The sequence below is a fragment of the Gracilinanus agilis genome, chromosome 1 (genome assembly GCF_016433145.1).
Source record: "Gracilinanus agilis isolate LMUSP501 chromosome 1, AgileGrace, whole genome shotgun sequence".
NCBI classification, from domain to species: Eukaryota; Metazoa; Chordata; class Mammalia; order Didelphimorphia; family Didelphidae; genus Gracilinanus; species Gracilinanus agilis.
In genome coordinates, this window is record NC_058130.1 from 20,402,417 (window position 1) to 20,417,833 (window position 15,417).

Sequence of the window (15,417 nt, forward strand, 5' to 3'; positions counted from 1 at the left end):
CCTGAGTACTGCCTTGGCCGCATCCCACAGAGTCTGGTAGGATGTCTCATCATTGTCATTCTCTTCAATGAAATTATTGATTGTTTCTATGATTTCTTCTTTGACAATTTGGTTTTGGAGAATCATATTGTTTAATTTCCAATTGGTTTTTGATTTACCTGTCCAGGTGCCCTTACTAATTATTATTTTTATCGCATTATGATCTGAGAAGGTTATATTTATTATATCTGCTCTTTTGCATTTGTTTGCCATGACTCTATGCCCTATTACATGGTCAATCTTTGTGAATGTACCATGTGCAGCTGAAAAGAAGGTGTATTCCTTTTTGTCCCTATTTATTTTTCTCCACATATCAATTAAATCTAATTTTTCTAGGACTTCATTCATCTCTCTTACCTCTTTCTTATTTATTTTTTTTTAAACCCCTGTACTTCGGTGTTTTGTCTCATAGGTGGCAGAGTGGTAAGGGTGGGCAATGGGGGTCAAGTGACTTGCCCAGTGTCACACAGCTGGGAAGTGGCTGAGGCCGGGTTTGAACCTAGGACCTCCTGTCTCTAGGCCTGACTCTCACTCCACTGAGCTACCCAGCTGCCCCCTCTTATTTATTTTTTGGTTTGATTTATCTAGATCTGAAAGAGGAATATTTAGATCTCCCACTATAATGGTTTTACTATCTATTTCCTTCTTGAGCTCTGCCAGTTTCTCCTTTATGAATTTGGATGCTATACCACTTGGTGCATATATATTGAGCAGTGTTATTTCCTCATTGTTTATACTGCCTTATTATCAGGATGTAATGACCTTCCCTGTCTTTTTTAATCTTATCTATTTTTACTTTGGCTTTGTCAGAGATCATGATAGCCACTCCTGCCTTCTTTTTCTCATTTGATGCCCAAAAGATTTTGCTCATACCCTTAACCTTGAACTTGTGTGTGTCTACCCGCCTCATATGTGTTTCTTGTAGACAACCTATGGTAGGATTTTGGTTTCTGATTCACTCTGCTATTTGCTTCCGTTTTATGAGCGAGTTCATCCCATTCACATTCAGAGTTACAATTGTTAGTTGTGTATTCACTGACATTTTTGTATCCTCCCCTAGACCCACTCCTTCTTATTACACTATTTTCTTTTACACCAGTGGTTTACTTTGAGCCAGTATCCCTTATCCCCTCCCTTGATTGATTTCCCTTTCTGCCCCCTTCCTTGTTATTCCCCTCTTTTTGTTTTTTAAAGACCAAATGAATTCCCTCCCCCTTCTTCTCCCCTCCCTTTTTTGGCCTCCCCACTCCCCTGCTCCCTTTGGTTTATCCCTTCTGACTTTCTCAGTAGGGTTAGATAGAGTTTTTTATCTGGATGGATAATAAAGCTACTCTTCCTTCTCCGGGTTGATTACACTGAGAGTAAGGTTTGATTATGCTCTCTTCCTCTCCTTCTTATGGTATTATTTATCCCCTCTCCTTCCCATGCCCTCTTTGTGTGTAATAGAATATCTTATTTTTCTTATTTACTCAGATTTTTCTTGGTGTCCCCTGCTATTCCCCCCCCTCTTTCCCACCCCCCATGTCTTCTTAGACCATTTAGTATCCTGTCCTCTCCCTATGAATTATTCTTCTGGTTGCTATAAGAGTGAATATTATAATAGTGTATAGAGTTCACTACAGAGAATTATACATAGCATTTCTCCACCTAGTAATACAGATAATTAGATCTTATTTATGTCCTTAAAGAGTCAAGCTTAAAAGATTATGAGTTTTCTTTCTTTTCCCTCTGTTTCTTATTTACCTTTTCATCTTTCTCTTGATATTTGTGGTTGAGTGTCAAACTTTCCATTTAGTCCCAGTCTCTTTTGTGCAAAAACTTGGAATTCTTCAATTTTGTTGAATGCCCATACTTTCCCCTGAAAGTATATGGTTAGTTTCACTAGGTAGTTGATTCGTGGCTGAAGGCCCAGCTCTCTTGCCTTTCTGAATATTGTATTCCAAGCCTTGCGGTCTTTTAGCGTTGAGGCTACCAGATCCTGTGTGATCCTAATTGGTGCTCCTTGATATTTGAATTGTCTCTTTCTGGCTTCTTGTAAGATTTTTTTCTTTAACTTGAAAGCTCTTCGCTATTATATTTCTGGGTGTTGGCTTTTCTGGGTCTAGTGTAGAGGGTGATCTATGGATCCTTTCAATGTCTATATTGCCCTCTTGTTGTAGAACTTCAGGGCAATTTTGCTGAATAATTTCTTTAAGTATGGAGTCCAAGTTTCTATCAATTTCTGCCTTTTCTGGAAGACCAATGATTCTCAAGTTGTCTCTTCTAGACCGGTTTTCTTGGTCTGTCACTTTCTCATTAAGATATTTCATGTTTCCTTCTATTTTATCAGTCTTTTGACTTTGTTTTATTTGTTCTTGTTGTCTTGAGAGATCATTGGTTTCTAAATGTTCGATTCTAGCCTTTAAGGACTGGTTTTCAGCTATAATGTTTTGGTTTTCCGCTTTAGTTTTTTGGTTTTCCTTTTCAATCTGGTCATTTTTGGTCTTCAGTTGACTTGTCTCACTTTCCAATTGTGAAATTCTGCCTTTTAAACTGTTATTTTCTTGCCAGATTTCTTCCATCTTCCTCAGCATTTCATTTTTGAACTCTTCAATAGCTTGTGACCAGCTTTCATTTTTTGGGGAAGGTTTGGATTTTTTTTTTTCCTCCTCTGTTGTCTGGATTTTCTCTGTGTAGAAGTTGTCCAGTGTTCCAGAATTTCTCTTGATAGTCTTTTTCTTCTGGACTTCCTTATTGCTTGCCATTGTTAGCCCTTCCCCTTTTCAGCTTTGTCTTCCAACTCAGGGTCTGCCTGCGCCTTGCAAGCTCCCAGGGGCTCCGGTCTCCTTGTCCTCGGGGTCAGGCCTCCTGGTAGACCCTGGTCCATGGGCTGGAGATCTTTATTCGCACCTGAGGCGATGCCTTCAGCGCTTGGGAAAGGCCGAGTTTTAGAGGCCTTTGTCCAGGTCGGAGGCGGTGCTTTCACCCACGTGGACGCTGGGGGAAAGTCCGTATACAACCCCCAGCCACTTGGGGTCCTGTCTTGCAGCACACAGGTACAAGCCCTGGGGCTGCCAGTGATTATCTGGTTGCCCCAGTCCTGTTTTCACTCTTGCCCGTTGGTGTTGGGCGAGGTGTGCGGTGTGGGGGGTGGGGGAGGGGCTTCTTCCTCTAACGTTTTAGTGAGAGCTATTTTACCACTTTATAGCGTGGAAATGCCCCGATTCTGCATACCTTCAATGCTGCTCCCTGTTGTGGGGTTCCTTCGTTCTTCTGGACTCATTTTTATGTCCCTTTGAGGAGTCTTGTATGCATCAGTTAGGAGAGATCGAGCAGCTGCTCCTTACTCTGCCGCCATCTTAACCGGAAGTCCATTCATATTATTATTAATAAGCCACACAGTATTGCTTACTTCACTGACTCATTCAGTTCATCATCCTGTTCCCAGCTGAATTTCTTTACATTTTAAAAAATGTTTGCTGATTCACCAAAACCATCATTTTTCAGAGCAGTTTTCCTCATCTGTCTACTAAGGTAGCACCACCTTCCCATGCAACTACTTCTTCCTGCTATCTTATCCTTGTTCAGTTCAATCCTGCCTTTACCCCATCCCGCCTCTGGAAACCCCATTCTGTTATGGCAATGCTTCCCTTTATTCTTGCCCTCTTCCCATTCCCTTGTACACAAGAAAAACTGGTTCTCTCTCATCCCTCTCCCAGCATACACTTTGTCCCTGGCCACCCTCTGCAGTCCTAGATGTTCTCTCTCCTCCCTGCCCCCCACACCAAAGCCCACCCCTCTTCCAAACACCTGGCACTTGCCACAGTCTGACACAGAGGAGTATTTAAATGTTTCATGACTAACTTCCTAGTTTCTGTCCAGAACATCACCACTGGAGAGCTCAATGGCTCAGTGGATTGAGAGCCAGGTCCAGAGATGGGAGGTCTGGGGTTCAAATCAGGCCTTAGAAGTTTCCTAGCTGTGTGAACCTGGGCAAGTCACTGAACCCCCACTGCTTAGTCCATATACTCTTCTGCCTTGGAACCGATACGCTGTACTGATTCTAAGTCAGAGGACACCAGCACTCCTCCAATCTCCTGGCTCACAAGCTCCATTATCTTCTCTCATTACCTGCCTTTACCTCCACCTTCCAGTTTGTTGTCAAATACTGTCCCTGCTCTCCCTCTCCACATTCCCAATCTGGCCTCTTCCTCGATGGAAGAACACAGGGAGGGAGCCCAAGCTGACTGTGGTGGATCCCAACAAATGATGCAACATGAGCACTACCACATTTGGCACAGCCATCTATGCAACCTCAAAGGAACCCGGGCAAACCTGCCAGTGGGTTGGGCAGATCTCAAGGAAGGACTATCCGAAAGATGTACCAGATTCATGTGGCATTAGAGACATGGTCGGACAATTGGTGATGGGGGAGAAAACTCACAGAGGCTCTGAAGGGCAGAGAAACAATGGTGGCCAAACACTAAGTGCTGTGGCACTCTCTCTACTAGGAGTCCTAGCTTGAAGATCCCAAGAGTCTATGTTCTAAGGGTGGGCAGGGAAAGAAAAGGAGAGTGAGAAGAACCAGTATTAAGGGATGAAGTAAAAAGGTACACAATGTGTGCTGGGGACAGCAAGGCAAATGGCAACCCTATAATGGAGGGAAGGGCTCATGCCACAAATTTGGGGTGAAAAAAAAAACAACAGAACCAAAATATAGAGGACCTTGAATGCCACACAGAAGAATTTATCCTAGACTTGCAAAACCCAGGGAACAGGTTTGCCTGTGCCTAGAGTACATCCTCTCTTCACCTTTGCCTCTTAGAATAATTTCCTTCAAAGCCCAGCCCCAATACCATCTCCTCCCTGAGGCTTTTCCCAATGTTCTTGCGCTCCAGATCAGCTTGCATTTATTGGTTATGTGTTTTATACTTGTTTATAGAGGTATGGGGGCTTTCCCCCTCTCTGAGGGCAGACCTGGATTTTACCTGGGGGCTGACCGATGGGCTCTTGCAATCCTATGGCCCTCAGTCTCCTACCTTAAAGGATTTTATCTGCTCCATGACTGAAGAACACATAGCCACTGTTGGGTTATCTTTAATTTCTTCTTCAATTTTTTCTTCTGTTATTGATCGCCTTCCTGCTGCCTTTCTTTTTTCTAAGGCTTCTTTCTTTTGTTTCAGCTGGAAAAACCTCAGGCTCTTATAAACTTCTCTAAAAAATTCATCCACATCAGATTCCATGCTTTCCCCATTAAGGTCCAGAAAGCCTCCATCCATCCACCTGGAGGGAAAGGGAAATTACCAACAATTAAGAGTTTCAGGGGCAGTTAGGTGGGTTAGTGGATTGAATGTCAGGTCTAGAGATGAAAGGTTTTAGCCTCAGACATTTTCTAGCTGGGTGACCCTGGACAAGTCACTTAATTCTCACTCTCTAGCCCTTACCACTCTTTTGCCTTGGAACCAATACACAGTATTGATTCCAAGAAGAAAGGTAAGGGTTTTGGGTTTTTTTTAAGTTTTAGAGTTAGAAAAGGTCTTAAATATCCTCTCATTAAACCCTTTCATATCTGAGGATGAGGAAGCTGAGAGGTTAAAGGACTGTTGGAAGTCACCCAGCTAGCTGGAGGCAGAGGCAGAGAGAGGACCCAGAGGGGCTGACTCTGGCTCTCATTCATGTCCATTCTACAGCATCGAGCTTTACTCAGTGAACATGGGATCCAGAATCACAAACAAGATGTGAAGCAATTCCAGATTATACTTCCCATTTGTGATTTCACCCTCACAATTCTTAGAAAGAAGGTCAAGAAAAACACAGAATTTGTGGATTTTGTAAACCCCACCTATGGATCCTAGGACAGTCAAGTGAGCCCAGTACATTCCATGTTCCCTCCTTATTTCCCCAGCAAATCTCCAAACATACAGCAAAAAAAATACATCAAGAAAATTCTGACTCAGCTACTTACTCCCTGGGGTACCCTGGACAAGTCGCTTTAGGTCTCCTCATCCAGAAAATGAAGGAGTTGGATGATACAGTTCTAAGCTGCCTTCCAGCCCTAAATGTATGATCTGATGTTCCTATGAATAGCAAAGTGTAAAGTCCACATAATTTTTTTAATACCCACCGATACTAATTCAGTCAACAGGATGGTTCTCCAAAATAGTCAAACATTTAGGTTTAATTTCATTTGTCTACAAGTACGTCCCACTTCAAAGCACTTGTCCAAGGGAAATGGAATGAATTCCCACTTCAGGCTGTTCACATATTTTTTTTTAAGCAGTGGGTCCTCTTATCAAAGCTACAATTACCGTTTCTCTGTTCGCTGCCACTTCAAAATGAAAGAAAAGAACTTCTGGTAGGGCTCAACACTGACTTTCAGCTTGTCCAGTTCTGGGTACTTGGTCTGTTCCCATTTGAAGAGTGCTTCTTCTTTGTTAATAAAATTCACCGTATCTTCAGCATCCTGAATACGTTTCTGGAGCACTCTCACATCTGTCACATACTGAAAGCAGAGTTTTGATCTCTTGAGAAATAAACACTCAGGTGAGATTAGAGAAACAGCATTTTGACAGGCCAGAATATGGATAAGTTCTGTTTAAAAGGGGAACTAACCAGGGTTCACAAGGCATCTACTATGTGACAGGTACTCCATAGTCTTACACTCAGGTTAAAAAGAAAAATCAGCCTCTCACGTGCCAAGGGGGAGGCATGACTTGAAAACAGTCTGTCTGAAGAAGAACTGGGGGCTTTCATAGCCCTCCAACTCAATTCAAACCAAGATGGTGGTCCCTAGGGTGGCCATGAAAACCAAAGCAAGTCTGGGCCCCACTGAGGAAAGCATAGTGCTCAGAACTCGAGAAGGGATAGGCAGGTCTGGGGGCCACATTCTTGGGAAGGAGCTTGATGGGTAAGAAAGTGCCCCGGGTGTAAAGGGTGGCCTGTATGGTACTGAAGGGCAGCTAAGCCACCAAAGGAGCTTGAGAAAGGGCTTGGGTTTGTTCTCTTCATCCCTAGAGGACACAACTAGGAAGGATGGGTAGAAATTGTATAAAAGGTGATGAAGGCTTCCAAACAGGAAAAGCTGGTGGGTCAGCCTTCACTCCAATTAGCTTACCAGCTCTGGGAGGGGGACAGAAAAAAGGAAGGGAGACAATTTGGATCATATAACTTTGGAACACTTATGTGGACATTTGTTATTATGTGTAATTGGTAAAAAAGAAAAAAATAATTTTTCATTAAAATTTTTAAAAAATACAAATTTTTCTTCCAATAAATTTTGGAAATGAGATGTAGAGCAAGACCTGTAATTTCAGCAGCATAAAAAACTCCCAGGAGGAAGCTCCCTCTCCCAGGACAGATGGAGTTCTGCCCCATAACTTGGAAAGCTCCCTGGATGTCTGAGATGTTAAGTGACTTGCCTAGGATCACATGGCTAGTATATGCAAAAGGGCCCAATCTGAACCCAGGGCCTTTTGACTCAGAGGCCATTTTCTGGCCTGAAATACAGCACATGAGTCTCTGACCTGCTGCATTCGTTCCAATTCTGCATATTCCGTAAACTCTTCCATGCGCCGAGTTGCCTTTTCAACTTCCAAAATGAGTTTTTCTCTCTTGGCCACCAATTCAGTCTCGCCTTTCCGCTTTGCGTTCTCAATGAGCTGTGTAAAGGAGAATTGGGCTGTGTTAATGGACCACATTCCACCTGGAAAATCTAAGTGGAGGGTGATCATGAAAACAGAGAGATGCAATGACAATCTACCATTACCGGCAGCAATCCAAGTTAAAAAACGCAGCTGGGGTGGGTGGGGGGGAGAGCTGGGTAGCTCAGTGGATTGAGAGTCAGGCCTAGAGACAGGAGGTCCTGGGTTCAAATCCAGCCTCAGACACTTCCCTGCTGTGTGACCCTGGGCAAGTCACTTGACCCCCATTGCCCACCCTTACCACACTTCCATCCATGAGCCACTACACAGAAGTTAAGGGTTTAAAAACAAAACAAAAACAAAAACCAAAAAAACGCAGTTAGGTCCACTGGTTTTGCCCAACTGTTTCTTTAATTTATCAATAATCAACCAATAAACATCAATTAAGCCAACATATATGCACCGGGTACTGTGCTAAGCAGCGGGGCTACAAAAGACAGTCTCTATTCTCAAGGAGTTCCCAGTTTAATGGGGGAGATTTAAGTTTAAAAAAAAAAAAGGTAAGACATATTGGGAAATAGGGAAAAAAATGTAGTAAAAGCAAAAGGCTTCAATATTTTTCTCAATATCATACAGATAGATATAAATGAAAGGCTACTTACCATATTTTGAATCAAATTTTCCCAAACTGGGAGGTGGGGGCCGTTTTGTTAAGTAAATCATTGGCTTTTTATGAGATTCAAATTCACAACCCAAAGTTGAATCAAACATAATTACTAGGCCAAGATTTTTAGGAAACCTAGCATCTATTCAGTCCAATAAGAATACTAAGGATGTATAGCCAATTTTCAGTTTCAAAATAAGTGCTACATTCTGTGGATTCTTCTTTTTTTTTTTTTAAACCCTTACCTTCTGTATCAAAATAAATACTACATATTGGTTCCAAGGCAGAAGAGTGGTAAGGGCTGGTCACTGGGGGGTTAAATAACCTGCCTAGGGTCACACAACTAGGAAGTATCTGGGGTCACACTGGAACTTGAGGCATTCCATCTCCAGTCCCAGCTCTCTATCCACTGAGTCAGCTAGATACCTCTCTGTGCATTATTCTTAGCATACTCTAATATCTTAGGTTGATTTCTATATATCAAAACATTTCTATCCTGCCTCTTGGTATTCTATCCTCAACCCTCCCTCAGATACAGAATATCTAAGGCACATAAGATTAATAGTCTTAATAGATTCTAAGCTATTAATTTTTTAAGTTATCAATGGACCTAATAGTTTATACAGTAAACTTCAGTAGCATCACTAATTTATTGCATATGGTCCTCCTTACATTCAGTCTACAAAATAAAGAACTTTTATCTGAAAAAAAAATACAAAGTATTTTTTTATTCAAAAGTAAACTATGAAGATGGTAGAGGACATAAACAACTCACCTGATCTCTATCAAATTATCCTCCAAAAAACTATGACATGATACCTCAAAATGAATTCTGGAGCAGCATAACCCACAAGAGGATGGGGTGAAATAATTTTTCAGTCCAAAACAATTTAGAAGACCAGCATGAAAGACTTATTACACTGGAGTGGAATTGGAGGACAAAGTAGAATGCCAAAGCAGGCCCCACTGGGGCAACAGACTTCGAGGCAACTGGATTAGCATCCAAAGCTTCCAGAGCTCTCCGTCACAGACAGTAAAGGGGCAGGGAAGGGCTGTACAAATGCTTAGAAGGAGATTCCAGGAGTCCCTTGCTATATCTGAATGAAATATTCTTGTCACATTGCCCATAAGCAGATCCAGATCATAGTCCCCAGTCAGGGTGAGAAAAAACACTGACACATATCAGTACTTGCAGCCACAGGGGAGTAGGGGACCCTGGTCACAGTTCCAAGGCAGAAAAGAGTGCTTGTGGTTATGGGTAAGGAGAGTATTAAACACAGCTCTCCTTACAGCATACTACCTTGAAGAAAGTGAAAGCAGATAGATCCCCAGAACCAGCTCTAATGGAAGCTCTAAAAAAGTTAAAAGAAAAGAAAAAGGCTGGGAAATGAGCAAACAACAAAGAAAGAAACAACACAGAAAGTTATTTTGGTGACAGGGAAAGCAAAAACACAAACTCAGAAGACAATAAGTCAATATTATTATATCGAAAGCCTCCAAGAAAAACATGAATTGTTCTCAAGTCCAAATAGAATTAATGATGAAGTTCAAAAGTGATTTTTAAAATCCAGTAAGAGAGAGAGAAGGAAAATTGGAAAAAGAAGTGAATGATAAAGGAAAATCATGAAAAAAGAGTCAAGAGCTTGGGAAAGGAGGCACAAAAAATACTAAAGGAATTAATACCTTAAAAAACAGAGCAGGCCAATTGGTAAAAAGAGGCATAAAATCCACTTAGGAGAAGAACTCCTTAAAAAAGCAGAATTAGCCAAATAGAAAAACTCCTTAAAAGGCAGAATTGGCTATATAGGGAAAGAGTAATAAAAATTCATTGAAGAAAAGAACTCTTTACAAAGTAGAATCAGACAAATAGAAAAGGAGATGCAAAAGCTCGCTCAAGAAAATAATGCCTTAAAAATTAGAAGTAGAAAATAATGACTCCATGAGATATCAAGAAGCAACCAGTTTAAAAATGAAAAAAAAAATAGGAGAGAAAAACAACTGATCTAGAAAATAAATCCAGGAGACATAATCTAAGAATAAATGGATTACCTGAAAGTTATAATTTTAAAAAAGCTCTTCTTTCAAGAAATTATCAAGAAAAACTGCCTTGATATTCTTGATCAGGTCATTATTTTCTAGGTAACATAGAAATTGAAAGAATCCACCAATCACCCCTGAAAGAGATCCCAAAAGGATAATTTCCAAGAATATAATAGCCAAATTCCCAGATCAAGGAGAAAATATCACAAACAGCCAAAAAGAAACAATTCAAATATCCAGTCAAAATAACACAAAATTTATCAGCTTCTACATTAATGGATCAAAGGCCTTGAATGCAAAGGAGCTAAGATATGAATCAAGAATCACCCAACAAAACTGAGCATAAACCTTTGGGGGAGAAGGGGGATGAGAATGGGTATTCGATGAAATAGAGGACTCTCAAACATTCCTGATGAAAAGACCAGGGATGAATGGAAAATTTGACTCTCAACTACAAGACTCAAGAGAAGCATAAAAAGATAAACAAGAAAGAGAAATCAAGAGATATTCAATAATGTTAAACTGTTTACATCCCTACATACCAAGATGATTCTTATAACTCTAAAGAATTCTATTATTTATTATTAGGTCAGTTAGAAGTAATATAGAAAGACAGAGGACAACGGTGTGAAATTAATATGATAGGATGATATAAAAATAAAATTAAATCAAGACATGAGAAAGAGGAATGCATCGTGAGGAGGGTGGAAGAAGAAACAGAATTATCTCACATAAAAGAGCTTTTACAGTGGAGGGGAAAATGAGGTAGGAGAGGAGCATGTGACCCTTACTCTCATCAGAATTGGTTCAAAGAGGGAAGAACACACCCAATCAATTGGGTATAGAAATCTATCTCACCCTATGGAGAAGGAAACAAGAAAAGGAGATAGAGCTGATAGAAAAGAGGACAAACTGGGGGATATGGTAGTCAGAAACTAAGATATTTTTGAGGATGTACAGAATGAAAGGAAAGAGAAAAGGATAAAACTGGAGGGGGGGTAGGAGAGTAATACATATTAATTGTGGGGAAAAAAATGTACAGGCCTAATAAAGGTCTCCTTTGAGTCAAATGTATAAAAAGACAAGTCATTTCCCAGGCAATAACTGGCCAAAGGATATGGACAGTTTTCAAAGTAATTAGATCTCTCTATAGTGTGGGAAAATGCTCTAAATCTCTATTTTTAAAAAATCCTTACCTTCTATCTTAGAATCAATACAGTGTATTAATTCCAAAGTAGAAGAGTTGCAAGGGCTAGGCAATGGGGGTTAAGTGACTTGTCCAGGGTCACACAGCTGGGAAGTGTCTAAGGCCAGATTTAAACCCAGGACCTCCTGTCTCTGGGCCTGGCTCTCAATCCACTAAGCCATCTAGCTGTCCCCTAAATCACTATTAATTAAAGAAATGCAGAGTAAAATAACTCTGAGATGCCATCTCACACTTATCAGATTGGCTAGTACAATGGAAAAGGAAAATAAACTTGGAAGAGGTGTGGGAAAATTGAGACAATTTTGAAAAAAAATGTTGGGGTAGTTGTGAACTGAGGCAACCATTTTGGTGGGCAATTTGGATCTATGTCCAAAGGGTATAAAACCATACATATCCTTTGACACAGTAATATCATTTCTAGGTTTCTAGCCCAAAGATATAAAAAACAAAAAAGGGGAGGGCCTATCTATAAAAAATATGTAAAGTATCTCTTTTTGTAGAGGCAAAGAATTGGAGAGTGAGGGGATACTCATCAATTGGGGAATGGCTAAGTAAGTTATAGAATATGATTGTAGGGGATTACTATTGTGCCATAAGAAATGATGAGCAGGAGGAACTCAGAAAAACCTGGAAAGACTTACTTGAACTGAAGTAGAGTGAAGTAAGCAGAACCAGAACATTGTACACAGTTGACAGCAACACGATGAACAATTGTGAATAACTTTGCTATTCTCAACAATACAATGTTCCAAAACAATCCTAAAGGACTCACAATAAAAAATGCCATCTGCTTCCAAAGAAAGAACTGATGGAGTCTGAATCCAAACCAAAGCAAACTTTTTAATTTTCTTAATTTTTTTGTTCAAGATTCCCCTCACAAAACAATTAATATGGAAAAATGTTTTGCATGATTGCACATGTAAAATCTATATCACATTTCTTACTCTCTCAGGGGAGAGAGAATTTGAGACTCAAAATCTTTTTTAAATGTTGGAAACATTTTACATAGTAATTGGGGAAGAATAAAATTTAAATTAAAAGTTTTTTAAAGTAAACTATGAGACAAAACATAGTATTTCTACCAAGCTTAGTCCTTTCGCCAGAATGACCAGCCTTCTCCACCTGGTACTAGTTACTATAATCCTAGAGTTCTTATTCTAAGGCAAATGCCCAGAGCAGCCAATTCTTCCTGATTGCCACCCCTAGACACTAAAAGGGAGAGAGATATCTCATACTGAAAAGAACTTCAATCTGGTCCAGCTGCAGAGGCCCAAACCAGGGGTCAGTGAATAGGTTTTAATATTTTGGTCACGAACTTCAATATAATAGATTTCCTTTGGAACCCTGTGTGTTTCATTTTATACCCTTAAAACCATCATCCTGAAGAGGTACATAGGCTTCCCCAGGCTTCCAGAGGGGATCAGGAAAAAAAAATGTTTAAAAAGCTCCAATCTAGGCCAACCCTTCATTTTACCCAGAGGAAACTCAAGCCCATGGAAGTGACTTCCACAAGGTCACCAAGGGAGCCAGCAGCCCAAGCCAGCTTGAAACCCAGGTTCTCCACCTGCAGAGTGAGCATCCTTCTCCCTTTGTACCATCTTCCAGGGGAAAGACAGTCTTCTCCCATCCAACTGGGAATCTAGATTTAGTCCTGCCTGACACAGCAGACACAGAAGCCCTTGTGATCATCTAAAAATGTTTATATCTAGTAACTATGAGCAAAAGGAAGATAAAACAAACCAGAAAAATCCAAATGTATAAATTAAATGTATTAAATTTTAAATTAAATAAATTATAAGTTATATAGATTCAGAAGGCTGAATGAACTTCAAAGACTCCTTACCCAGTTTTCCCTGGCCTTCATCCTACCTTTCCCCCTGGGTCTTCCTTCTCGCAGAAGAGATTCTTCAAATTTTCTCAGTATATGGGAATCTGACCTCAGCACTTCTTACTTCTTATTTCTCCTGGAAGTACTGAGGCTGGTTTAATCTAAAGATATCTAATCACCAGAGGGTCACTGGCCTGCACCTGTTCGATTCTCAAGCCAGTGTTCTAAGCAATCCCATGCTCACCCTGGCAGTATGCCAACCCCCACACACATCAAAGGGCATTCCCAGGAGACGCCAAGCTGTCTACAGTTCTCAAACAGCTGGTTACCTCTACCCCATCTCTGCCTTTTCTGGAGATGGCAGTACTGGCTCCTTATTCTGTGGATGGGGTTCATATATATTTATCCAATGAGACTCACCGCCTGGACTACAGTCCAGCAGGGAAAAAACTCCACTCTTTTTTTCCTATCCTGGTACATTTCAACCTAATTCCAGCACCCAAGTCTAGCAGAACTGTGTACAATTCTTTATGCATAACCACAGAAGCAAAGGGAGAAAACCACCTATATATTCAAGGGATCATAGCCCCTGGACCAGGAGCCCAGTTTTTGGTCTACAGGAAGCTGTCTAAAAGAATCAAGAGGAGATAGAGTTTTGGTGCCTATATTCAAACCCCCTTACTGTCTGTAAGCAAATCCCAGAGAAGCCAGGTCTATAGATCTACAAATTATCTACAAATGCCCTTTGGAATGAAGGCGATTCTATCCAAGATTGAGAACCTCTGACTTAGGAAACCTGGGGAGTCTTCCCTCTGGACACAGCTAGTTGCATGATCTTGGGCATGTCACTTATCTTCTGAGTGCTCTGAAAAGTCTCTAAGATTCTAAGTCTCTGTGTCTCTCTGACTCCAGATCCAGCATTCTCTTCACTGCTCTGTGATCTCGGCTTCCATATGTAACCTCAGCATTTTGTTTGTCTCCTCTGGTTTGCTCTGAGCCCCAATACTCTGACCAAGACTTTGCCTAACAGACTTGAAGTCTCCTGCTCTTTCTATCCTGACTTCCAGCTTCTGCTTTTTAACTTCTGTGTCATCTTCTTGGCCATGTCCCACTTCTCCTAGCCCATTTTGCCCTTACCTAACATTCATGTTTTCTTTGAAAAGGAAAAAAAAATTCACATATTTTTAACTCTCCTCCAAAGTCACAAATTATAAAATTATTTTAAATGCTGATGAGCTAGCCAAGCCTCATGAGCACCAGGAGCATTGTGAGAGCCAATACATTGGAAATATACTTACATCATCATTCTCATTAAAGATTGGATTAATGTTCTGGGGCCATAGGAGAACACAGGCATTTAACTCTAAATCCTCAGGGGGAAATATGAAAACATCCAAAAAGTAATTCATTCGGCGCTGGCTTTCCTACAAAAGAAATGAGAGTTTCTATTTTTGTCCTGGAATAATACACTATATACTAAATCTAAGACATTATTTTTTTAATGGAAAAAGAATTCGGGTTCCAACATTGACATTAAATTAAATGTTCAATTAATAATAATCTATTTCATCTCTTTCCCATTCCTTCCAAACAATGGGGTAGGGAAAGACAAAGGGGATGGAACACTCATAAGTAGGCATAAATTAACTAGAATTCTTTCCAATTTAGGCCTTAGGTAATGTGGCATGTTGCTAAACTATGAAGTAAACAGTTCTAAATTTTACTCCCAGCTGGCTTCACTCTTCCCACTGACCCATGGACCAAAGAATATTTGCCCCAGCAGGACTCTGTGATCACTAAATCCAGCAGTCTCATGCTTTTTCCTACGTGGCACTCACTCCTAAGCATCTAATAAAGCAATAGAGAGATTCCTCATGTGTCTGATGAGAAATCGGCTCTAATTAGAACTTGAAGATTTCCTACCATTTCTGTCACGTTGGGATTCTACCAGGCTGAGGCCTCTCTGGACAGGTGATTGAGAAAGGACTTTGTAGGGAAGGAATGCTGTTTGTGGCATCCA

At 40.6% G+C, this 15,417-nt stretch overlaps 1 protein-coding gene across 1 annotated transcript in view; it reads right to left on the reverse strand.

The window, feature by feature from the left end:
• DNAH12 (dynein axonemal heavy chain 12) overlaps nucleotides 1–15,417 on the reverse strand; it is a 197,713-nt gene that overhangs the window by 141,326 nt on the left and 40,970 nt on the right. Inside the window, exons 13-16 of the mRNA XM_044658364.1 lie at nucleotides 14,696–14,821; nucleotides 7,542–7,676; nucleotides 6,327–6,520; nucleotides 5,058–5,301 (exon numbers count right to left, since the gene is read on the reverse strand). Coding sequence (XP_044514299.1) covers nucleotides 5,058–5,301; nucleotides 6,327–6,520; nucleotides 7,542–7,676; nucleotides 14,696–14,821 — 699 coding nt within the window. The remainder of the gene's footprint in view (nucleotides 1–5,057; nucleotides 5,302–6,326; nucleotides 6,521–7,541; nucleotides 7,677–14,695; nucleotides 14,822–15,417) is intronic.